The 26,842-nt window shown below is 40.7% G+C and overlaps 2 protein-coding genes across 5 annotated transcripts in view; one reads left to right on the forward strand and one right to left on the reverse strand.

Annotated features, from left to right (window-relative positions):
• The window catches only part of TMED8 (transmembrane p24 trafficking protein family member 8), a 29,392-nt gene extending 15,141 nt beyond the window's left edge, over positions 1 to 14,251 (reverse strand). The window contains exon 1 of the mRNA NM_001193012.1: positions 14,134 to 14,251. Within this exon, the coding sequence (NP_001179941.1) occupies positions 14,134 to 14,251 (118 nt within the window). The remainder of the gene's footprint in view (positions 1 to 14,133) is intronic.
• Positions 14,252 to 14,394: 143 nt separating this feature from the next.
• Positions 14,395 to 26,842, forward strand: part of SAMD15 (sterile alpha motif domain containing 15) — a 45,272-nt gene continuing 32,824 nt past the window's right edge. Inside the window, exons 1-3 of one of the 4 annotated variants that reach the window (XM_005212258.5) lie at positions 14,395 to 16,354; positions 17,402 to 17,500; positions 24,327 to 26,061. In XM_005212258.5, the coding sequence (XP_005212315.1) occupies positions 14,618 to 16,354; positions 17,402 to 17,500; positions 24,327 to 24,548 (2,058 nt within the window). In that variant the 5' untranslated portion in view covers positions 14,395 to 14,617 and the 3' untranslated portion in view covers positions 24,549 to 26,061. Of the gene's footprint in view, positions 16,355 to 17,401; positions 17,501 to 19,392; positions 19,562 to 24,326; positions 26,062 to 26,842 lie in introns of those variants that run through there. The other 3 variants (XM_059890949.1, XM_059890950.1, XM_010809675.4) reach the window with 3 other exon arrangements.

The following is a 26,842-nucleotide window of genomic DNA, read 5'->3' on the forward strand; positions in this document are numbered from 1 at the left end:
AGACTGCTATCACATTTCCTGCAAGTTCCTTCCCTGGCCAACCACCTCTAGTTCTCTCCATCATCCCTCAGACAACCTCTGATGCTGCCGGCCTCATCTTGTTTCTCTTTGTTCCGCTGCAAGTAAAGAGCTAAAATGGACAACTCTTCCAGATGTGTTCTAAACCATGCAGAGTACATCGACACAATCATCTCTTAATAAGGACACGGCATTTCTTGATGTAATATATTAACTGGGCTCTAGATTTATTTTTTTTTAACTGCAAACTTATCCCATTGGCCTAAATCAATCGAGATCTCCAAGGGCTTATAAAAATAAACTTATTCCAAGCTTAGCTTCTCCTAGGCTCTATTTTTGAAACAGATTTTTGGAAAATTTTTAACTTAAATACAGAACTTTAAGTATCCATATTATCTATTTTAAATTAGGTTGTTGAAGGGCTTCTCTGGTAGCTCAGCTGGTAAAGAATCTGCCTGCAATGCAGAAGAACCTAGTTTGATTCCTGGGTTGGGAAGATCCCCAGGAGAAGGGATAGGCTACCCACTCCAGTAGTCTTGCCTGGAGAATTCCACGGACAGGAATTCTGTCCTGGCGGGCTACAGTCCAGGGGGTCACAAAGAGTCGGACACGACTGATCGACTGAGCACAGCACAGGGAGTTGAAATGACATAAACACATGCTTTGCTCATTGTATAACGACTTAAATACAGGTAGAAAACATTTTTCAGTTACCCTTCCAGACTTTAATACACAAATAATCCATTATTCAGTGTAGAAAAATCAGGAAACACAGAAAACAAAACAAAAAAACAACCAAACACAATCCCACTAGACAAAAATAACCATTGTTAAACTTTTGGTGCATGTCCTTTCAGAAATACACACACACATATATATAGATAAATATATACATGTATACATCCATATATTTATATATTCCCCCTCTATCCACAGCCATCAACTTTGTGTGGGGCATGGAAACCATAGGTTCTAATAGACGATTTTGTACCACGAGTTGATCTGCTGGACTGCAGTACCTACTAGCTCAGGTATTAATACAGCTTTCCAGTAACTATTCCATTAATGTTTCACAGCTTCTTATTCTAGGGTTCATTACAAATAAAAATGTATATATAATATTTATATGTGTATATATTATATAAATATTTATATACAAATTATGTTTATATACTTATATTTCTAAAATGACATGTACCTAGTATTAGAGAAATTATTTACGAAAATTTTTCAGAGTCAATAAAATCAGACTAAAGAAATTTTTTTTTTGTCACATTGTGGGATCTTGGTTCCCCGCTCAGGGATCGAACCCTGTACCCTTGGCAGTGAAAGCATGGAGTCCTAATCACTGGACCCCTTGGGAATTCCTGGGGCTGAAAAAATAATTTTCAGTTCTGTTCAGTTCAGTCACTCAGTCGTGTCCGACTCCTTGTGACCCCATGAATTGCAGCACGCCAGGCCTCCCTATCCCTCACCAACTCCCAGGGTTTACTCAAACTCACGTCCATCGGGTCGGTGTTGCCATCCAGCCATCTCATCCTCTGTCGTCCCCTTCTCCTCCTGCCCCCAATCCCTCCCAGAATCACAGTCTTTTCCAATGAGTCAACTTTTTGCATGAGGTGGCCAAAGTACTGGAGTTTCAGCTTCAGCATCATTCCTTCCACAGAACACCCAGGACTGACCTCCTTTAGAATGGACTGGTTGGATCTCCTTGCAGTCCAAGGGACTCTCAAGAGTCTTCTCCAACACCACAGTTCAAAAGCATCAATTCTTTGGCGCTCAGCCTTCTTCACAGTCCAACTCTCACATCCATACATGACCACTGGAAAAACCATAGCCTTGACTAGACGGACCTTTGTTGGCAAAGTAATGCCTGCTTTTTAATATGCTATCTAGGTTGGTCATAACCCTCCTTCCAAGGAGTAAGCATCTTTTCAATTTCATGGCTGCAATCACCATCTGCAGTGATTTTGGAGCCCCAAAAAATAAAGTCTGTCACTGTTTCCCCATCTATTTCCCATAAAGTGATGGGACCAGATGCCATGACCTTCATTTTCTGAATGTTGAGCTTCAAGCCAACTTTTTCATTCTCCTCTTTCACTTTCATCAAGAGGCTTTTTAGTTCCTCTTCACTTTCTGCCATAAGGGTGGTGTCATCTGCGTATCTGAAGTTATTGATATTTCTCCTGTCAATCTTGATTCTAGCTTGTGCTTCCTCCAGTCCAGTGTTTCTCATGATGTACTCTGCATATAAGTTAAATAAGCAGGGTGACAACATACAGCCTTGATGTACTCCTTTTCCTATTTGGAACCAGTCTGTTGTTCCATGTCCAGTTCTAACTGTTGCTTCCTGACCTGCATATAGGTTTCTCAAGAGGCAGATCAGGTGGTCTGGTATTCCCATCTCTTTCAGATTTATCCACAGTTTATTGTGATCCACACAGTCAAAGGCCTTGGCATAGTCAATAAAGCAGAAATAGATGTTTTTTTGGAACTCTCTTGCTTTTTCCATGATCCAGCGGATGTTGGCAATTTGATCTCTGGTTTCTCTGCCTTTTCTAAATCCAGCTTGAACATCTGGAAGTTCACAGTTCACGTATTGCTGAAGCCTGGCTTGGAGAATTTTGAGCATTACTTTACTAGCGTGTGAGATGAGTGCAATTGTGCAGTAGTTTGAGCATTCTTTGGCATGGCCTTTCTTTGGGATTGGAATGAAAACTGACCTTTTCCAGTCCTGTGGCCACTGCTGAGTTTTCCAAATTTGCTGGCATATTGAATGCAGCACTTTCACAGCATCATCTTCCAGGATTGGAAATAGCTCAACTGGAATTCCATCACCTCCACTAGCTTTGTTCGTAGTGATGCTTCCTAAGGCCCACTTGACTTCACATTCCAGGATGTCTGGCTCTAGGTGAGTGATCACACCATCATGATTATCTGGGTCGTGAAGCTCTTTTTTGTACAGTTCTTCTGTGTATTCTTGCCACCTCTTCTTAATATCTTCTGCTTCTGTCAGGTCCATATTGCATATTATCCCATATGCTGTACCATAATTTCTTTAACCAATCCCCAAGCCTCTACTATTAGAGCTACAGATTGTTTCAACTCTTTCACTGTTATATAGAGAATGATGTTATATTAGAGATGTTTACAACTCTTTCTTAAGAACTTTCTCCAGGGCTTCCCCAGTGGCTCAGTGGTAAAGAATCCACCTGCCAATGCACCAGACATGGGTTCTATCCCTGGTCTGGGCAGATCCCACATGCCGTGGAGCAACTAAGCCTGGGTGCCACAACTACTGAGCCCATGTGCCACAAGTACTGAAGCCCACATGCCTAGAGCCCATGCTTGGCAACAAGAAAAGCCACTGCAATGAGAAGCCCGTGCCACAGCTAGAGAGTAGTCCCCGCTTCCCACAGTTAGAGAAAACCTGTACAGCAACAAAGACCCAGCACAGCCAAAAATAAATATATACGTTTTTTTAAAATTATTTTAAAAAAGAACTTCCCCTGTCCACAGCCTTGAAGGGGCAGTCCTGTGACCAACGAACATAATGCTGGCCATTGCTTTTGGGTGAGTATTTGCCTCGAAGTGTCCAGTTCTCTTCCCCAAAATCTGGGATTGATACCAGAGACCAAAACAGACTCACTGGGTCTCTGTGAAGAGCCTCAGTTGGGTAAGGGACTGAGCCTACCTTTTGAGAGAAGCCTTCACAGGCCATATAAAAGCTGATGGCTAAGCAGACAACTGTCAGAGACAGAAGATGATGCATTCAAGCAATGCATCAAACAAAAAGAAGAAACAAGGGATTGTGGCGTGCAGGCAGCTGGTGTCAGCTGAATTTGGATCAGGGACAACCAAACAAAGGCGCACCTTGGCCTCCTCCAAGCCAAAAGCTGAGAGCTGAATTCTTTTCATTATTTATGAGATCTCTATACAAGTTTTATCAACCATATGTGTTATAAACACATGCTTCTACTCTGTGATTTACCTTTTTACTCTTAATGCTGTCCTTTGATGAACCAAAGTTCTTAATTCAAAATTTGTCATCTTTTCCTTTATTAGTGTTTGTTTGTCCTATTTAAGATATCTTTCCCTACACTGAGATCAAGAAAATATTCTAGATTATCTTCTAGGAGTTTGTTGTGGTTCTTTTCACATTTTGATCCACAATTCAACTGGAGTTGATTTTTTTGTGTTTATGGTGTATGAGATCAGGATGAAGTTGGCTTTTTTTTCCTTTCTTTTCTCTTCAGTTCAGGTCAGTCGCTCAGTCATGTCTGACTCTTTGCGACCCCATGAATCGCAGCACGCCAGGCCTCCCTGTCCATCACCAACTCCCGGAGTTCACTCAAACGCAAGTCCATCGAGTTGGTGATGCCGTCCAGCCATCTCTTCCTCTGTCATCCCCTTCTCCTCCTGCCCCCAATCCCTCCCAGCATTTTACCAGCAACACTTATCATTCCTTCTCCACTACTCCACAGTACAATCTTTGTTGCAAATCAAAGATTTTGTTTCCAGGCTCTTATTCTATTTCTAGGGCCTAGTGGGCTGTTCTATAAAAGCCTTAATCCATTTATGTTTTCTTTTGCCAGAGCCACGTGGCATGTGGGATCTTAGTTCCCTGACCAGGAATCCAACCTGAGCCCCCTGCAGTGGATGCATGGAGTCTTACCCACTGGACCACTAGGGAGGGCCCAATAAAATTTTTTTTAAGTCTTGATACATGATAGAACAAACCTTACCATCTGTTGTTCTTACTCAAGTGTCTTGGCAATTTTATGGCCTTTCATTTGTATATATATATTTTAGAACCAGCTTGTCAAATTCCACCCTAAAAGCCCACCAGAACCCTGCTAGGATTTTTATTGGGATTGCATTTTATCTATAAATCAAGTTGGGGAGAACTGACAGCTTCACAATATGGAGTCTTCCAAACTGCGAGTATGATACATTCTTCCATTTACTTAGATATTCTTTAATTTCTCTCAATAATAATATAATCTTCTGCATAAAGTTTTTACATATATTTTGTGAGGTTTATTCCTAGGTACTTGAACTTTATGCCAAATTATATATACATATATATGTATTTTTAACTTCTTTGCTAGTATACATGAATGCAATGGAATTTTGCATATTGTCCTGTACTCAACAATTTGGACAAACTTATTAATTTGATAAATTATCTCTAGACTCTTTTGGACTTTCTGTGTAAACAGTCATCGTCTGCAAACCACAGGTTCACTAGGATTCCTTTAAAATCCTTATATAGTCTCTTTCTTGCCTGACTGTTCTAGCTATTCAGTAAAAGATGAAAAGCAAGTGGCGAGAGTGGGCAACCTTGTCCTATTCCTAATCTTAAAAGGAAAACTTTCAGATTTCCCCATTAAGTTTGACGCTGCTTGTGGGGGTTTTGTAGATATGCTTTATCCAATTAAGAAAGTTTCCTTTTAATCCTAGATTTCCTAAGAGTTTTGAACCATAAGTAGGGGCTGAATTTTACCACTTTTTTTGTTTTCTGCTGCTATTAAACTGGCAATTTTAATCCTCTACTGTATAAAAATGGTGATTATACAGCTGACTTAAAAAAAAATGTTAAAACAACTTTGCATTTCTGTAAAACCCCACCTTGGTCATACATAAGGCTGGATTCAGTCTGCTAATCTTTTGCTAATGACTTTTTCCATCTATGTTAATGAGGGACATTAAACTGCAATTTCCTTTTCATCTGGAATCATTTTGATTTTGCCTAAAGAATATAGTTACCTGTAGGTAATAAATCCTGCTTTTAATTGCCTGAAAATATCTTTATTTCACCTTCATTCTTGAAGACTATTTTAACTAAGAAAAATTCTATATTGGTAGTTATTTTCTTTCAGTATTCTAAAGATAATCTAGCTTTCATTGCTCTGTGCATAAATCAGATGTCAGCCTAATTACTATTCCTTTGAAGGCAAAGTGTAATTTTTTTCTGGCTACTTGTAATATTTTGTCTTTGCTTTGGTTTTATAGCAGTTTTAATTTAATGTGTACCTATTGTTACTTATATACCCCTGCTTGGGGGTATATACAAGGCTTCATGAATCTGTAGATTCCATTAGTTTTGGAAAATTCACAGCCATTATCTCATCAAATATTTCTCTGTCCATTCTTGACCTCCTTACCTTCTAGGAGGACTGTGTGAATGTTAGACTTTTTACCACATCCTCTACGTCTCTTACATCTTTCCTGAATTCTCCACTGTTGTATTTTACATATTTTCTTCTGACCTTTCTTCCAGTCCACTATTCTCTCTTCAGGTGTAATAACTTATTGTTAGACCTATCAACAGAGTTCTTCATTTTCATCTGTATTTTTCAGTTACAGAATTGCTCATTGGTTCTATTTTTATAAATTTCAATTTTCTGCCAAATTTCTCAAGCTTCTCTTTTATCTCTTTGAACACAGTAAATACAATTTTTAATTGAAGTATAGTTGAATAGTATATTCACTATACTATACTATAGTATAATGGTATAGTTGAATTATATTGTATTACAATATAATTAAAGTCTGTATCTGGTAACTCTAAAATCTGATGTTCCTGTGGATCCAGTTTTACTCATTGTTTGATTTTTGTTCAGATTGTGTCTTTTCATGCATCTGGTCATTTCTGATACATGCCAGAAACTGTGTCACAAAACTGTTTGTCAAAATAATTTGAAGACTATAGTGACCCTTCAGAAAAGATTTGGCTTTGCTTTTTCCATAATGAGGGGGCACTAACACCCGGGGGTAATCTTAACCCAATTTCATGAACTCAGATGTTTCTGAAGCGGAGCTGTAGTCTCTGCAATGGCCTGCTTCTAACTTACCCTTACTTCTAGAACATAGCCTTTCAAGATTTTAGCCCAGAGAAACGCTTCCCCCTACTTGATTAATCCCTGTTGCTTTAATTCAGAGACATGCTTTCACAGTCTTGTCATTCAGTCTGTCCACTTACGAGTCCAGCATATCCTCTCAGAGGAGAGAAGAACCCCAAATTGAACTCTGATCCTCGGTCCCCTCTCTCTCTGCCCTCACATGGATCACAGTCTAATAATCATTCATTACCTGAGTAATGAATCTCCAGGATCTTTAAGCAGATATTTATATTTCGACAATTATCTCCTAATTGTCTCCAGTGGGATAACTAACCCCAATTATCTAGTCTGCCATTACTCAAAACAGAAACCTGCATTGCCTCACCCCTTTTCAGTTTGAAGATACCTTAGTGAATAAAATGGAAACAAAACAGAAACTTTAAAAGTCTGCCTTCTGTCAGTCACTGGAAAACAGTGTAAGCCTCTGTATGTAGTGAGTCATAATGAATACTTCGATAACATTGAACTTTAAGACAGATATGAAAATTAGCACAAAGATAAGGCTTCCCTGGTGGCTGAGATGGTAAAGAATCTGCCTGCAATGTGGGAGACCTGGGTTTGAGCCCTGGATTGGGAAGATCCCCTGGAGGAGGGCATGACAACCCACTCCAGTATTCTTGCCTGGAGAATCCCATGCACAGAGGAGCCTGGTGGGCTACAGTCTGTGGGGTCGCAAAAGAGTCAGACACGACTGAGAGACTAAGCACAGCACAGCACAACAAAGGAAGACAGAAGTGGATTTAAAGAGTAACATAATAAAATAAGCTAACAAGGATATATTGTGCAACATGGGGAACATAGCAAATATTTTATAATAACTATAAATGGAGTATAACATTTAAAAATTATGAATCATTATATTGTATACCTGTAATCTGTGTATCATACATCAACTATACTTCAATTAAAAAAAGTAAGAAAATAATCCCTAAGCAGATTTGCAAACTGTATTTCATAGAAATTTCATCTGAGAGAAAAAAGTCCAGAAGTCAGTTCCTGATGAGCAAAAAGAGATATGTAGAATGGCTGTAACTTACAAAATAAACACAGTGAAGAATCTCATAACATACTTGTGTATAGTTTTTCTGAATACGTAATATATGCACATTATTCAAAATTCAAAAACCATAAAGGTATACAGAGAAAATTTCCTCCATTCTCAGTCCCTACCTCCAATGTTATTAGGTTTTGTGTAGTCTTCCAGAGATATTTTACATTAAAAAAGTGTGTGTTTAAAAAGAAAAAAATATATATATACATTTTTTCATACAAATAATGAACATACTAGACATCCTAACACATGCTTTGTTTTCTCCACTTACATCTCAGAGACCTTTCCGTAACTATATATAACAAACTTCCTCATTCCTTTCCACAGCTGGTTAATATTTCACTGGCAGTGTATTCCATAATTCATTTAACCAGTTCCCTATTGATGGACATTTATGTTTTTTCCAATCTTTCACCATTACAAGCAATGCTATAATAAACTTGTATTTGTTTTAATTAAACAGGTGTGTGATCTATAGGATAAACTCCTGGAAAAAATGGGGCAATAAGGACATATATTGTAATTCTGAAAGATATTGACAAATTGCCCTCCATAGCATTTGTACCAATTTCCACCCCCTTCAGCAATGCATGAAAGTGTTTGTTTCTGCACACCCTTATCACCAGTGAGACATCAAACTACCCAACACAGTTACGACTTCCACTTTCCTCACAATGAGTTAGGCTGAGCATCTTTCATATGTGAAAAGCCACTTCCCATAGCATCTGAAAGACTGAATATATGCAGGGGAAAAGAGTGAAAAGAGATACTGCTTTTGATTTTTAAGGTTAAAGATATTCACTAAATTATATAAGAACTACTGTTAAAATAACTTGTAATTGGATTTAAAGAGGCAGGAAGGAAGAAAAGAAGAAATATAGTTTATTTCCAGAAGTTTAAAGTGTTGAAGATACAGTCCTGTTTTACAGAGAAAGAAAACAATTACAAACACAGCTTTTTAGGTTTCCTAAATTTAGTTAGTAAAGTTAAGAACACTATAAAGAAGAAAAAGCCAATTTCTCTATAGTATAGCTTTTACTATGTCAGCCAAATGTAGACCAATTCTACAAGTATTTCTAGAAGAGAACAGAGAAACCAGGACAAGTGTTGCAAATTTGGATGGTACTTAGGACAGTGTTTTTTATTTGAATGGTATTTATTTTCATATGTCTTAGGAAAACTGATGCATCAAACTAGTAATATTATGAATATTATTTAGAATGAAACAATATTTTAAACATCAATTTAAAGAAAAAAAAAAATAACCATTAGAATGTACTCTCTAACGTGGCAAAAATTCTGACAGTGGTAACTGAAAGGCCAAAGTCTTGGAAACAATGAACAGAAAGAAGAAACGGGAAACTCAAGAATAACTCAATGTTAGGGAATTCCCTGGCGGTCCAGAGGTTAAGACTCATTGCTTTCACTGCCTGAGGACTAGGTTCAATCCCCGGTCAGAGAACTAAGATCCCACAAGTTACGTGGCTCAGCCAAAAACAATTTTAAAAAAGAATAACTCAATTTTTAGGGACTTCCCTGACAGTCCAGTAGTTAAGTCTCTAAGCTTCCACTGCAGGGGACACAGGTTCAATCCCTGGTTGGGGAACTAAGATCCTGCATGCCACACGATGAGACCAAAAAAACTAAGGAAGAAAAAGAGAGAGAGAGAATAACTCAATTTTGAATTGATGGCCTTTATAGCAAAAGTGAGAAGGAAAAAATAAATTTTCTTAAAATAATTTATTTTATATCTGACAATTTAAAAAATATGTTTTCTTTCTATGTTACCAGAATAAGGTTTTAGACATTCTGGTCATGTTACAGATTTAAATGTAGTGTTTAAATGTAGTGTGTACTTTGTACTCTCTACAAAGAGAACCAAAACGCCGGCTTTTTCAGGGTTCTTCAGAATAGGTCTCATAGGACTTTCCCTTCACTAAACAGGTGGCGAAGAGATAATTAGCCTAGCCTCTTAGATTCAACTACAGAGGAACCAAAAGCAGGTTACATGGTTATAGATTCAAGAAGCTTAAACGAAAAGAAACCAGCTGAGTTTAGAGTCCAACCAAATCCAGAGACCACGTCCATGTGATCCAGTTTCTCCTTAGCCCTCGGGAGTGGGTCACACTCCATGGTCATTCAGATTACAAACCTCGGTTGTACCGTTACAAACAGAATTATGACGGGACTAAATGGACCACCTCAACCGCATAAAAACACAACTGCTGCAAAAAAAAAGAAATAACCACAGGCAGAAGCAATTTATACTCTTTTGATATAAAACTACAATAGAAACCCCAAAACCACAGGGACTCTTTGGCATGGACATCCACTCTTTTGCTCCATCCAACACGATAACTACTAATTTTAAAATTTTAATTGAAATTGAAATAGCCACAGATAAGCAACATTTCCAAAACTGGAGAAAGACTTATTGCACTGTTCTAAGTCCTACATACGAATAACAAACAAGTTCAAGTTCACCTGACCTGTTTGCAGTCCTTGACGGTCTACATGAGTTGATAGCTCAGGGTCATATACAACAGACCAAGTTCTACTGCTGACTTCAAGGTTATAACAGACTTAGCCCTTTATTTTCCCCAAAGCTCCCTAAACTACAAACAAACAAACAAACAAGCCATGAAAGAATGAAAAGACCTGTTCTTAAGTGATGTAACGTATGCCTCAGTTTCACTCTATAACGAGTGCTCACTCTCTCCTCTTGGGAATTGAAGGACCCAGGTGCCCCAAATAAAAGACTATTAAAAATAATTACAGTTCATAAAGCAACAAGAACACTATGACCACTGGAGAGCTTAGTTCAGAACATCAACATTTTTCTTAGTTCATAATCAAAACCTCAGCTGACAAATATGAAGACCCTGAAAAGGTAGTCTCTATTGAGAATACTTTGAAAAAACAAGTCACAGTTATTCTGGATAATTATAAATCCCTGCTTTGAAAGAATAAGACACACTGAGACATCTAAACCCTTAATTCAATAACAACTGCATGTCCAATCTCATTTCTTACTGCACTTTTCCCTCTAAGAAAGGATGACAGAAACCTCTTGATTTCATTTTTAGGTCTCTATTGGTTACTCCATTGCTTACTCATTGGGTCATTTTTCAGAGGAAGGCGGCACAAGGATTCAATCAAACTCCTAATTTGAAGCTGCGTATTGAGTTTACTCCCAAGCCTACACACCTCTGAGCTAAGGCAAATGCATGCTGTCCACAGCGCTTTGGAACCCAGCTTAACTCTAATTCAGGATTTCTCGATAGCAGCGCTACTGACCTGGGACCAGATAATCCTCTGTGTGGGGGCAGTCCTGTGCACTGGAGGATGTTCACCCGGTGGATCACCCAGTGAAGAATGTGCCTGCAAAGCAGGAGACCCCAGTTCGATCCCTGGGTTGGAAAGATCCCCTGGAGAACGAAATGACAACCCACTCCAATATTCTTGCCTAGAAAATTCCACGGACAGAGGAGCCTCGTGGGCTACAGTTCATGGGGTCGCAGAGAGTTGGACACGACTGAGCAACTAATATTTTACTTCTTTCCTATACATGGAGGGAAGTTTCTGAGTCTCAGTATCTCAGTGATGGCGCTTCCTCTCCTTCCCAATCCAAGTGACAATCAAAATGTCCCCTAGGAGAGGCAAAATCTCTCCTAGTTGAGAACCACTGCTTTAACCTAAAGAACATTCCTGATACGCACTGGATGCTCCTTCAAATCTCTATGTATGTTGAGACTTCGTCTCACAATCTGGCAAGCATTTCCAGAACACCTAGGACACAACATCAAGGGCTCCAGGAGAGAAATAGACAAGATAGGCTCTATCTCCACCCTCCAGCCGACTTCTTGGGGGTACGCACATAAACAACTGCAATAAAAGACACCCAATTATATGAAGTTTTGAATTGTTGATTTTTCTTCCTGGCAGTCTCATTTTACCAAACTAAAAACCCCTTGATGGCAAAGACCATTACCTGCCCGAGAATATCAATGCTTGATTAATGGCCAAAAAATAAATATACTATTGGGAACTTCATCAAAACAAAGTAACAATTTCATACAGATGGTGAAAACTCCACACCTAACTTGGGCAAGTAAGTTAACTTCTCTCAGCTGTAGCTTGCTCTGTAAAATGGGGAGGAAATGACTGTTGACAGGATTAAGTCAGATAATACAAGGAAATCTTTTTCCACATTCTGGCACAGAGTAAGCATTCAATTACTGTAAGCTCTCATTACTATTATTTTATTAGCTATTTTATTAACAACAAATGTTACCTTAAGGGGAAGAGGTTGTTCCGGACCACAATAACAAACCCCTACACAACATAAAAGAAACAACACTCACCCTGCTTTCTGAGGGCAAGAGGAAGGAAGTAATCCTAAGTATTTCTATCAAGTCCTGGGAGGAAAATGTGAACGCAGGAACCAATTACAAGGGGTGGGCTGGGGGGAGACACACTCAGAGACAAACCCACTATCCTCCAACACATTTCTGGACTATTCTTAAGGCCTTTATATTTAAAGTGCTTGGGTATATTTGCCACAAAGATCTAAAGAGGAAGTAAAAAAAAAAGCCTTAATTTATAAATATTGATAGATGCAAGGAACAGATGTTAATGAGACATTCTGAGTGTTCATTTGCTCAATCTTTCAGAAAGTAGGCTTAAAATTTCTGATTTACTACAAAGCATCAGAGTTCGTAAGAAGGAAAAAGCCAAAAATTGTTAAACGTTTTAAAGTAAGAGAACATAAAGTCACAGGAAAAGGAAAAAGCTGGGTGATTCAAAGGGGTTTGTGTGTGTGTGTCCCAAGTACTTTGGCCCATTAGGAAATAGGAGCTATTTAGGACAGAAGAAAAAGACAAAGAAAGTCACCATGCTGGAAGATACACATTCAAGAACACCTCTGACCGCACATGGAGTTTCAGTGCGCAAAAACAGACCTTATTCTCACAGTAATGGGGAACACCAGTAATCTGCATACCCTGGGCTAGGCACCAAGCGCCTCATACACACTGGTCTATGCAATCCTCCCAGCAGTCTTTCAGGCAGGTACTACAGTGTATAGATGAGGAAACAAACAGAAAAATAACTTGCCCAAGTAAATCAAAGAATCAGCCTCCAACGCAGGCTCCATGGACCACCTGTACTATATGGGGTCGATTTTAATTTCAGAACTGGAAAGTTAATTCATACTTGCTACTTGGGGAGACCAGTTCTCTCTCCACCTGCCCTTCTGTATTTCAAAGGAGTATCTTTTCAGTTGCATTCCGTGTAGAGATAAGGAGACGTGAAACGTAAAAGTGCAACCGCGGGACACTTTCGCCTTCGAACAATGTAGCAATCCACACGGAGGAAACTAGCGTGGGTAGAAACGAGATAAGTCTCCGGAACAAGAAGAAGAGGGTCCCGGAGAATGAGGCAGGTCGCCAACGTTCCTACTTGGACGCTATTTCCTGCCTTGGCCGCTATGTTCATTCAAAGAGACCCCAGAGCCTACATAACTTCCAACTCTGCTTTTCATCCCGCCCACTCTTGATGGACAGAAAAGGATGCAAGATGATGTGCGGGGGGCCTAGGTGCAGGGCGTGGAGGAGAGGGAAAGAGGCTAGAGCAAATAGGATTCTGGACAGATGAAGGCGAGGCTCCCTCTTCGGATGCGGGCGGAGAGGCGCGTGGAAGAAGGTCGGGACCTGAGACAGAGGTGAGGATCAGGGCGGGTACCCAGAAACCCTGGGGCAGCCAGGGCGGCGTGGTCGGGGGTCAGCAGCCAAGGAGTGACGGGCGGGCGTATGCTGAAGGTTGAAGAGCCGCCGGGGGCACAGCAGCTCGGTCACTACCACCCGGGCTGATCTAAGAAAGGAAGCGGGCAGGAACTAAGGTATTTCGAAAACAGAAGTAGAAAATAATCTCGAGCGAAGAGCAAGCCCGGAGAATGGCAGCGGCCGGGATGGGGGTGCTAGGCGCAGGAGGGTCGCGGCCCGGGCAGGAGGCGAGGCAGGGGCTCCGCGCGCGAAGGTGCTCCCCCCAGGCCGGTCCGCTCCTCCAGGCATCACCGGACGGAGCTCGCCCGAGCCTCGCGCCGAAGCGCGGGGCCCCGAGGCCGACGGCACGCACCCGCCGGCGCCCGGCCTTGCGTACCTGAGGCGGCCGCCTGGCTCCCCTCCACTCCCGAGCTGTCCCCGGGGCCGCGCGCCGGCCCTCGGCGGGCTGCGGGGCTCCAGACGCCCGGCCCCTCAGCCGCCCGTGGGTCCGACATCTGCAGCCCGCGCCCGCAGCGCCTCTGCCGCCCGCCGCCGGGAGCTCCGGAAACAGCCGAAGGCCGAGCTCCGCCGCGAAGAGCCGAGCGGAGCCCGCGGGCCGGAAGGGGCAGCGAGCCGGCCCCCGCGCCCTCGCGGGAGCTCTGGTCAGCGGAGGCTGGCGACCCGGGCTCGGGGGGCGGGGCAGAGGGGGGTTGTTCAGTTCAGTCAGCTATGGCAGATTTTTAGTCAGTGCTTGAAAGAACAAACAAAACCCGGGGAGGGGGAAGATTCCTTGAGACCTGGCCGGAAGTCGTGGTCTCCATAGAGACGCTGTTGGAAGTTGGAGTTGCTAGGCGGCCTGGGCGCGACGGCTCATCTGCGTCATGGCTGAAGTCCCAGAGGATTACGATTCCCCCTCTGACGAAAATGAAGACCTGAAGACTGAGAGACCGAAACTTCAGTTTCTTCAGATGACCGAAGATATCGAACCAGGCAGCGTGGCAGAGGCAGGCCCAGAGATTCCTGTAGAGATTGACCAAGAGCCACAGCCAGAGATAGAGGAAGAGGCCTTCAAAGAGAAGACACCAGAGAGTGCTAAAGATGTGCCTCCGCACCTAAAACCAACCTGGACCTCCTTGGAAGAGGTTCCCCACAAGTTCAGGATAGACCTTTTCAGCGAGGTTGAGCTAGGGATTCCCCTAGAGGTAAAATCAGAGACTTTTGGACAGATAGAAAGAGAGCTTTTGAAGGATTTGCAAAGCCCTGTGGACAGAAAGCATGAGGAACCAGAGGAGGAAGCCAAACCGGATGTTCCTGAGGATGTACCCATAGAAGAGAGCAAACCAGAGGTTCCAGAGGAGACACTCAGAGAGCAATATGAAAAGACAGGTCTAGAACCTACAGAGCCGACCAAACCAGAATCTCCAAGTGAGAAACCAAGAAAATCAATTGAAGAGGCAGATCAACAGCCACCAAAGGTGACCACATCAGAGAATCCAGAGGAAATACAAAGTAAGTCACCTACAGAGAAAAGGACAGAGTCACCTGAGCAGGCCAAACCAGAGTTTCCAGAAGAGAAACCGAGTACAGCTACTGAGGAAACACAAGAAAAAACTCCAGAGCCACTAGAAGAGACTGAATCAGAGTTTTCTGAGGAAAAGTCAAGAAAACCAATCGAGGACACAGTTAGAGAGCCATCAGGAAAGACCATACCGGAAGTTCAGGAGGAGACACCAAGTAAGTCAACTTCAGAGAGAGTTCTAGAGCCACCACAGGACACCAAACCAGTAGATAAAAAAGATAAGCAGAAAAAGTCAACCGAGGAGACAGATCGAACACCATCACGGAGGTTCAGATCAGAGGAGACACTAAGAAAGTCAACTGAGGAGAAGGGTCCAGAGCCCCCAGAACAAACTAAAGCAGAGTTTCCAAAGAAAGAACCAGAGAAAACTGAAGAAACAGGTCAAGTGCCACCACAGAAGATCAAACCAGAGGTGCAAGAGAAGACACAAACAGAGCCAACTAGGGAGATAGATTTAGAGTTATTGGATAAAACCAAACAACTGCTTAGAAGAGAGACACCTGTAGAACAAGAGAAGACACAAACAGAGCCAACTAGGGAGATAGATTTAGAGTTATTGGATAAAACCAAGCAACTACTTAGAAAAGAGACACCTGTAGAATTTGCCAAGGAAGATAGGCCAGAAGCAATCAAATTTAAACATTCTGTCAACAGGGATGAGGCTGAGTACTCTGACTATCCAATAGGAAATTTGTTAATAAAAGAAACTAAAGTTTCAAAAGACTATGTATTAGAGCCTCTTCCAATAAGTGATATAGACTCAGTGAATACAGATTATGAGTTTTCTAAAGAACTCCAAAATCTGTTCCAGCTTTCTGATACCAATTATGAGTTCTACTCCTTTTTCTCTGAGTCTCAGAGGGATTTAAAAGAGTCCTGTGGTGAAAAGCAAGATCTGTGCCTAGAGTCAATGAAACTGGTATATAAAGATAGAGACACCCAGCCAGAAAAAAATTCTGATCTACAATTTGAGTATCTTCAATGGAGCCCAGAAAAAGTTGCCACGTGGATTTGCCAGCTAGGCTTCCCTCAATACAAGGTACACAAAAATAACATTTGTGTGTGTGTGTTACATACTCTCATTCCTTTACTTCTTATTCCTCTATCCTTACCTGAGATTTTGCGTCTTCACTGGAAAAAGTGTAGGACAGGCATGGACGATGGTAGAGGTAACTTGGATTTTAATTTTGGCCTTTGCACTGATATATACATATATTTGTATACTGGGAGAGGAGGGAAAGGTCACATTTGTTTTTCCTATTCATCACAGTGATTATACTTCTCTACAATCCTTGAATAAAGACTAATTTACGTAGGCTTCTTTTCATAGAAATCTGTATTCCTAAAAAGATTTCATCCGTGGTAGATTTTTTTGGTTTGGGTTTTTTTTAAGCTTAAAAAAAATTATTTTTTGGCTGCACTGGGTCTTCATTGCGGCTCATAAGCTTGGTAACTGCTCTGTGGCATGTGAGATCCCAACTCCCCGACCAGAGATGGAACCTGCATCCATCCCCCACACCAGAAGGCGAACTCCCAACCACTGGATGGACTACCAAGGGAAGTCCCTGAGGTAGACTTTTTGGTACTTTGTTTTTATTAGCAGCTCCCTTAACTTGAACTTGTATTGTTAGTATCTACCCCAAATGTGTTATATGTATTGTGATCACCCACCAGTACTAATTTTTATAGCCAATTAACCAAGACTAGTTTTCTTTTTAAAATGGAGTGAATCCTCTTATTTCACTGCCAAGTATGTTCTTAGGCTACTACAGACAATGCAAGATCTGAAATCTTTGGTACTTCTCTACTTAAAAATGTAGTTCAGGTAAGAAAGAAGCACTGGTTGTATCATACCCCCAAAAAATAAAAATAAGCAGCATTATGAAATTTAATTGAGTTTAAAATATGTAGGATTATTAGGATTATTAAAATTATTTTTTCTCAGTACAGCGCTAGCAACAAACATGATTTCTTTATCCCTCCCTCCTTGCCTCTTTCCTTCTTTGCCTCCTCCCTTTCTCTTTCTTGCTTTTTCTTCCTGTATTTGCCATCCATCTTTTGAGTGATGTTCTCATTGTACTGACAGGAGTGTTTTACCACAAACTTCATCAGTGGCCGAAAACTCATACATGTAAACTGCTCAAACCTCCCTCAGATGGGGATAACAGATTTTGAGGACATGAAGGTGAGTTGTGTATGGTTTCCTGATAGAGCACTGCAGCAGTACTACCATCTATCTCAAACCAACCTCCTTTTATTCCAACCTGGCCTTCGATTTCTGCCAGTGGTATTATCATACTCCCAGTGCCCCAGGCTCAAAGTGGTTGCTTCCACTCTTTCCTTTGATTCCCCACAAAGATCCCAAGAACTCTCTCTCCTCCTATAGCATCTGGTTTTCTCCATTCCCACTTGTTCAGACCTTTATCAGACCTTTACTAGAATATACACAACATTCCAGTAGCCTGCTTTTAGCCTCTGTCTATAGTCCCTTTGGGGGCTTTCCAGGTGGTGCTAGTGGTAAAGAATCCACCTGCTAATGCACAAGACACAAGAGACATGGGTTCAGTCCCTGGGTTGGGAAGATCCCTTGGAGGAGGGCATGGCGACCCAGTCCAGGAATCCTGCCAGGAGAATCCCATGGACAGAGGAGCCTGGTGGGCTCACAATAGGGTCACAATAGAGTTGGACACAACCGAACCAATGTAGCACAGCACAGGCCCTTTGGATTCAAGGGCCCTGATTTTAGACTGTCACTTTCCAACCATTTACACAGTATTCTCCTCAGAAGCCTTCTTTAGATAGTCTCAACTCCTTAGCTTTACAGTGGTGGGCTTCCCTTGTGGCTCAGATGGTGAAGAATCCTCTAGCAATGAGAGAGACCTGGGTTCAATCCCTGGGTTGGGAAGATTCCCCCGGAGGAGGGCTTGGCAACCCACCCAGTATTCTTGCCTGGAGAATCCCCATGGACAGAGGAGCCTGGCTGGCTACAGTTCATGGGGTTGCAAAGAGTCGGACACAACAATGTTACTAAGCACACACACAACTCCTTAGCTTAGGATTCAGGATCCTCCACAAGTGTTCTCCCACCACCATGAATCTCCTGCTCCAGCCTCACAGGTCAAGCTCACACCCTCGAAAACCTGTGTCATGCATTCCTCCTCCTACTAATATATCTTTGTTCAGTTCCCCCTCCCCCTGCATGACTACTATGAATCTTAGTCATCCTTCATGACCCCAGCCAATTCTCATCTCCCCAGGAAATTTTTCCCGATCTTCCCAGCCCATGGTAGCCTCACCTCCAAAGCTGTCCTGCATTTTATGTCTCTAATACCCATATGGCACTAAAAAAAAAAAAAAAAAAACCACCATGTGCGTTTTGCTTGTTCTACTCCTTAACTTTGAAACAAGTTAACATTAACCTCTCTGGACCTCAGTTTCCTAAGATCTCTCCAGCACCAACAGTCCATGATTATCTTTGCATAACAGTACCCTCCATGTATAGTGTTTTGTAGTGTATAAAACTTTCCATATATAATCTCATTTCTAACCTTTGCTTAAATACCTCCCATCTCAACATACCATCTCATTCATTACACTTTTGCCCATAAATGCTCTGCCTTGGTGGTTCTTAATCTTGGATAGGCTTTGGAATCAAGTGAGACTTAAAAAAAAAAATTCCTGGGTTCCAGGCTCCAGAGCTTCTGATTCATTAGGTCTCTGGTAGGCCCTGGAATTTGTTCCCTAGGTGACTCCTTTTTTCTTTTCTTTTTCCCCACCCAAGGGGAATTTGGTGAGTTTTATTTATTTTTTGGCCACGCCACATGGCTTGCAGGATCTGAGTTCCCTGGCCAAGTATTAAACCCGAGTTCTCATCAGCAATAGAACAGAGTACTAACCACTGGACTGCCAAGGAGTTTCCCCCTAGGTAACTCTTGATCAGCCCTTAGAACTATATAATTCCGTAAGTCATATGATTTAGACAGTAAAAAAATTATCTTTGTTAATATATAAACTCATTTTTCTGACAACAAGATATAAAGAAATCCTTTAAATTGTTAAATACGTATTCCTTGGCAGAAAGTGAAGAGGAACTAAAAAGCCTCTTGATGAGAGTGAAAGAGGAGAGTGAAAAAGTTGGCTTAAAGCTCAACATTCAGAAAACGAAGATCATGGCATCTGGTCCCATCACTTCATGGGAAATAGATGGGGAAACAGTGGAAACAGTGTCAGACTTTATTTTGGGGGGCTCCAAAATCACTGCAGATGGTGACTGCAGCCATGAAATTAAAAGACGCTTACTCCTTGGAAGGAAAGTTATGACCAACCTAGATAGCATATTCAAAAGCAGAGACATTACTTTGCCAACAAAGTCCATCTAGTCAAGGCTATGGTTTTTCCAGTGGTCATGTATAGATGTGAGAGTTGGACTGTGAAGAAAGCTGAGCACCAAAGAATTGATGCTTTTGAACTGTGGTGTTGGAGAAGACTCTAGAGTCCCTTGGACTGCAAGGAGAGCCAACCAGTCCATTCTAAAGGAGATCAGCCCTGGGTGTTCTTTGGAAGGAATGATGCTAAAGCTGAAACTCCAGTACTTTGGCCACCTCATGTGAAGGGTTGACTCATTGGAAAAGACTCTGATGCTGGGAGGGATTGGGGGCAAGAGGAAAAGGGGACAACAGAGGATGAGATAGCTGGATGGCATCACTGACTCGATGGACGTGAGTCTGAGTGAACTCCGGGAGTTGGTGATAGACAGGGAGGCCTGGCGTGCTGCGATTTGTGGGGTCACAAAGAGTCGGACACGACTGAGCGACTGAACTGAAGTGAACATTTAGTCTCTTGTACTCCATCAATAGCTATCCTCTCTGAGTTTTTACTGTATGTTGGACACCACACATCTATCACTTCGTTTAATCCCCATTTACGGAAGAGAAAACTGAGGCCAGAAAGGTGAAGCAACTTACACAAAATCATTCAGATAATAAGAGCCAGGATTCAAATATATTCTGTGTAATATCCCAATCCATGCTCTATTTAAACCACTGTACTATATAGCCTCTTTTTTAAATATTGCCTCTTTAAATGAATAATTTTGTAACTGTGAACCCACATATACATAATATAGAAAAGGGCAACTTATTACAAATTATTAATTACAATCATGCTTTCATGTAGCTACCAAGTACTACGAGGTAAATATCTTATCCTTTTTATGTTCAAAGATACTACAACCATTTTTATGAGCTCTAATTTCTACCTATGTATGTAATGTACTCAATTTTCTAAATAAAAATAAGGAACAGAAATGCAAAAGTTTATGCAAAAGTTTTTGCAAAAGTTTTGCAAAAATGTACAGTAACTTGTAATATAAATTCCTAAAACATTTAAACACCAAAAACTTCAACTTTTCATCATGAGAACGTATTAAGAGTCTGCCAAGTCATTTTGCTTTCCTTGACATTTTCATTCCAAAAGTACAATATCAATGTGAATGATAAAAATTCTAATTATGCTTTTTCTAGTCTTGCAAGAAGCAAGAGGTCTTAAATATCTTCTGAAATCCTCAAGAGTAAATGATGAACCCAGTAGTCTCTCCTTATATTCCAAAAAGTTTGAATAAGCAAACTTTGGAATACTTATTATCAAAGCAGTAGACAAATATGGCCTCTCCTTGAAATCACTAGGGTAACAAAGATCAAGATATTCCTACAGGTATGTTAGATAAGCTTTGCTTGACAGGTCCACGTAAAAAAAGCTAATTATACACTATGATACAGGTAACTTTTTAGAGATCAAAAGTGACCTTAAGCATACCACAGATACCTTCCTTACTGATACACTAAGCGTTTGTTACTGCACCATTGTAATTATAGCACTAGTACAGTACATCCACAATTTTATCTCATAACAACATTTAAGCAATGTAGCTATCTTTTTCATGCCAACTCTCAATTATCATTGTTCATAGGCATTAGAGATTGGGAGGAGTCAGGACAGGTTGCTTGAGTGTACAGAATTTTGGACATGGCTGCTAAGAAATTGGATCACATATAAACTGTGCTTCCCATTTATAAGTGAAGTGAAGTCGCTCAGTCGTGTCTGACTCTTTGGGATCCCATGGATTATAGCCTGCTAGGCTCCTCTGTCCATGGAATTCTCCAGGGGAAAATTGGAGTGGGTTGCCATTTCCTTCTCCAGGGGATCTTCCTGACCCAGGGATCGAACCCAGGTCTCCCACATTGCAGGCAGACGCTTTACCGTCTGAGCCACCAGGGAAGTCCCATTTATAAGCCTTGCAGTTAACTCATGGCCAGTTTCTGTTCTCTTCAACTTCCTTTTACTTTCATAATTTTGCAACTACTCATTCTTCCCCTATAGAAATAACTCACCTTTCCCTTTGTCCTTCCTAGGACATACTAAGATGACCAGAGAAGAGCTAAATGTATAGATTAGACTGGGAGGAGTGCAGAAGAAAAGAAGCACTAATTATTATTCTTCCCTGGCCAGGAGAGCTCTGGAAACTGCTCTTCTGTGTTTCCCATTTGTAGTGATACACTCGTTGGTAAAAAAGGAGAAAATATTTCTATATTGTCCTTTTCTTGTCCCTACTTACTCTAGGGACAAGCTATTAATAGACAAGATAGCACTGCGTTTACTTTAGCTTTCTGTCTTAAAAAATTATTTCTCAAAATATTTTTAACCATTCAGTCCAAGTGAACAAAAGATAACAGATAACCTTGTGACAAATATTTGTAGAAGAACTGATGAATTGCCCATTCCTTTTATATGCCTGATTGTATATTTCAAAGTAGAGCCTTACCAGCTTTATAATACCTCAGCAATTTTACTCACCTGCCTTGTTGCAAGCTGCTTAAATAGCACAACTCATGTCACAAACAACATGTCAGCAATTGTCACTAAATGGAAAAAATTTTTTTAATTTTCAAGTAATTTTAGTTTTACAGAACAGTTGCAAAGATAGTACAGAGTTCCCATGTACTCTTAACCCTGTTTCCCCTAATGTTAACATCTTATGTAATCAGGATACCTTTATCAAAACAAAGAAATTAACACCAGCACAGAACTATTAAACAAACTATGGACTTGATGCAGACTTCTACAGTTCTCCCACTGATGTCCTTTTCTCATTCCAAGATCCAGTTGGAGATTGCATTCAGCTGTCCTGTTTCCTTGGTCTTCTCCAATATAGGACAATTTCTTGATCTTTCTTTGTCTTTCATGACCTTGACACTTTGAAGAGTAGTAGCCTGGTGGGCTGCCGTCTATGGGGTCGCACAGAGTCCGACACGACTGACGCGACTTAGCAGCAGCAGCAGCAGCAGCCTGGTATTTTGTAGATTTCCCTCAGTTTGTCTCATGTTTCCCATGGAATTATACTTTGTGGGGAAACCATCACACAGATGATGATATCAGTTAATCATGGCAGGAAGTACATGGCATTGACATGATCTATTACTGGAGATGTTGACTTTGATCACTGGGTTAAGGTGGTGTCTGCAAATTTCTTCACCACAGTTACTGTGTTTCTCTTTCATATTCTCTTCATCAAAAGTGAGTTACTGAGTCCAGCCCACAGTCAAAGGGAGGAGAATTAAGCTCCCCGCCTCCTGGAGGGAGTGAAGAATCTGCAGGCAGTGTGGGAGACCTGGGTTCAATCCCTGGGTTGGGAAGATCCCCTGGAGGAGGGCATGGCAACCCACTCCAGTATGCTTGCCTGGAGAATCCCCATGGACAGAGGAGCCTGGTGGACTATAGTCCATGGGGTCGCAGAGTTGGACACAACTGAGCGACTAAGCACAGCACAGCACAGACCTAGAGTAAATACCACCAGTATTAAACATACTGGGGGAGGTAGTTTGAGGCTATGCAAATTACCTGTTTCACCTTAAAGCTTTGCATCAGTTATTACTGTTATTCTAACGATGATTCCCTATTTCTCCATTCCTTCCACATTTAATTGGAACTCAGCTTAAAGGACTCCTCTGTGTCTGTCTTTTGAATCTTGAAACCTTAGTGGCCACAGACCTCAATTAGTATTCCCACCTGGAGTGCAAGGCAATGATACAGACTCTGTCCTTTACCTACAACCACCCCTAGAGTCTGAACAACTCCAATTTAAGTCAGATTTGAGAAGAAAGCTATCTTATCTAAAATGCACTTTCTGGGCCGTTTTGCATCAGGCTTAGAAATATCTGTGGTGTGAATTTTACAGTCTTGTAACTATGGCCAGTATTTTTAAACAAATGCAAATTCATTCTACGTACTCCTTTGACTGTATTCTAGCAGCAGTCTCATGGACTACATTCTCACCCAGAGGCAGAATATGAATTCAAATAGCAATGTTATAGCAGATCTACAATTAAAACTAGACTTTGAAAGTGCAATGACAGTGTAATCGAGCATATCAAGTGGCATGGTACTCAGTGAATACAAACTATATTTTAGAGACGTTGAAAATTCTGGCAAAAGTATTTTAAAAAAATACACAAGTATAAGCACTAATGCATTTTAACTGGAATTTTAATGTCTGCTTTTTGGTGTTTGAGATTTACTTCCAGTCCAATGCACCAAATAACTATTTGAGCAATGATTTTTTTCTTAGTTGATTATTAACTGAGCCCCTTATAGACAAGTTATTTATTAACCTTCCTAGAGAAAGTCATGGCTCCTAATCTGAACATATTATCTGCTCATATTGTTGGTCAGATTGCTTAGCCAAAAAAAAAGAGAAATGAACCCATCTGTGCCTATTTGATCCAAAGGCCTAGAAACATCTTTAAGTAGAAAGATAAATCATGTGATGTTTCTCTTAAGAAATGTGTTTTGATAATTCCAGGGTGGGAAGCCTTTCAGTGTATTCAGTGTTTTATTTCCTCATAGAACTAGCTTGAGGGGTTAGAATTCAAGAGGTCTATGAAACTAAGTAAAACTTACTCAATATAGTTGTATTTTCAGGAAATTCCCATTAAAAAGCTATCCTTGCATTACAGGCAATTTCTCGGCATACCCGGAAGCTGCTGGGAATTGAAGAGCCATTATTCACACGCTCCATCCGCCTTCCCTACAGAGACAATATTGGCTTATTTTTAGAGCGAAAAGGTCATAGTGGAATTAAGTCTGATTCCTTGACCTTGTCTGAATTTGCGCGAGAAGTGGGATTACAGGATCATGCTCCACGGGTGGCCACCCTCGAAAATGACGCAGCATTATAGTCCACTGACCTGTAGGGCAAGCTGGCTCACTTAACTTGAAAATCAAACTAAATTATGTGGGGGAAGAAATGAGGCATTTCTGTGTTTTCTTTCTCCTCTTCATTCAGAATCAGAGTTTGAACTGCTGGTCCATTCCTAGTTCTGCCACTGACTCACAGCGCCCTCCCTTTATTTATGTTTCAACTTCGCCCCTTGTTAAAACAAAGATAGCAACAGCTCTCTTTCTGGGTAACTGTAAGACTTCCTGATAAATTCTTCTACTTCATCTGGTTTTGGAACACATTGGGAAAACATAACTGAAAGTAAAATCACCTGCCAGCTCAGATTATCCCAGATAATTATTGAATCAGCATTAAATCAGACCGTGATGCCCATTATAGGCAGGTCACTAAAGAGATTGTTGAGACAAAGACCTCTTACTCTTTTATATAGCCAGGCAGATATGATCTATTCTTGACATGTTAACTGTCTGTATCCAAAAGAAATTAAAACTTTTCATATCTTTATGACAAACAGAAAGTTACTACCTGGAGCCAAGCCCTTAGGCTAAACTCCCAGCGTCAGGAAGACAAAGTGCCCCTGAAATGCTCACATTTCAAAGTGGCCCCAACAGCCCTGCCCCCAGAAGACCGTCCTGGGATGGAAAACTGGCAGGTTTATTCACTTTTAAAAAAATATTAGCATACATCTCCAAAACAGAGAAAAAGGATTAAAATTACATGTTTTAAAAGAAAATGTTTTGTGAAAAAGTAGGGGCGGGGGGAGTTCTCATTCCTTTTTGGCATCAGAGAACAAAAAATTTTAAATATCTTTTTAGATTTGTATTTACCCGTTAAAACAGCATGGCTTATAGAAGTATCACAGACCATGGAGTAGGTCTGGGGTTTGTCTACAAGGCTTTCTATGCGGTACCACCAGACTTTTATAAAATGAAATACAGACCAGCGGCTACGCATGACTGGACTGCTCACAAGAAATTAAAAATACTTCTTGTTGCTTGAATGACTCCGATTCCTTTCATAGACTTTCACTTCTCTTTCTCTTCCCAGGGACACTTCTTAATCCAAAAAACCACTGTACCCTATCCAGTTCCTTACACCTGAATGAATATTCAAAGGAATCCTTTTTTATTTTTCCCAGTGAGAGAACAGTGCCTCAATTTAGCTTTCATACCAAGAATATTAATGTTTGATGATGAACCTAATCTTTTCCCCAAGCAGACTAACAAAATTTTATCTTGGACCATTTAAGATAGTACCATTGAGTCTGCTTGGCTCACAAGCATGCAAAAGAGAAAAATGTAAATGATTAACCTAAGACCTTGGTGGTTTCCATGTACGGTGAATGGCTTTGTTCGAAAGTACTTTAACATTTGGCTAACAATAGTTCTGTTTAGTGACAGCATAGTCACCACCATCCTTTCTCAACTTGATTGTTACTAATACTGTTTTCTATTCTGATTGACATAAAGCAATTGCAAAACTTGAAATAAATCTGAACTGTGCTGTGCTTAGTTGCTCATTTGTGTCCGACTCTTTGTGACCCCCTGGACTGTAGTCGACCAGGCTCCTCTGTCCATGGGGATTCTCCAGGCAAGAACACTGTGATTGTTTACCACACATCTTATTTTTCTATCCAAACTGTAGGAAAATCAGGGTGTTTCATTTGTTAGCTACACACTACTACAGGAAAAGACTGTAACTATCTACTGTAGCTACATATTGTAGTTACATACTGCTACAGGAATGTACATACTGTAGAGAATGTAGTTACATACTGCTATAGGAATGTACATACTGTAGAGAATGTAGTTACATACTGCTATAGGAATGTACATACTGTAGAGAATGTAGTTACATACTGCTATAGGAATGTATATACTGTATAGAAAGTAGTTACATACTGCTATAGGAATGTATATATTGTAGAGAATGTAGTTACATACTGCTATAGGAATGTATATACTGTATAGAATGTAGTTACTGCTATAGGAATGTACATACTGTAGAGAATGTAGTTACATACTGCTATAGGAATGTATATACTGTATAGAAAGTAGTTACATACTGCTATAGGAATGTACATACTGTAGAGAATGTAGTTATGTACTGCTATAGGAATGTACATACTGTAGAGAATGTAGTTACATACTGCTATAGGAATGTACATACTGTAGAGAATGTAGTTACATACTGCTATAGGAATGTACATACTGTAGAGAATGTAGTTACATACTGCTATAGGAATGTACATACTGTAGAGAATGTAGTTACATACTGCTATAGGAATGTATA

Source organism: Bos taurus, chromosome 10 (assembly GCF_002263795.3).
Source record: "Bos taurus isolate L1 Dominette 01449 registration number 42190680 breed Hereford chromosome 10, ARS-UCD2.0, whole genome shotgun sequence".
Taxonomy (NCBI): domain Eukaryota; kingdom Metazoa; phylum Chordata; class Mammalia; order Artiodactyla; family Bovidae; genus Bos; species Bos taurus.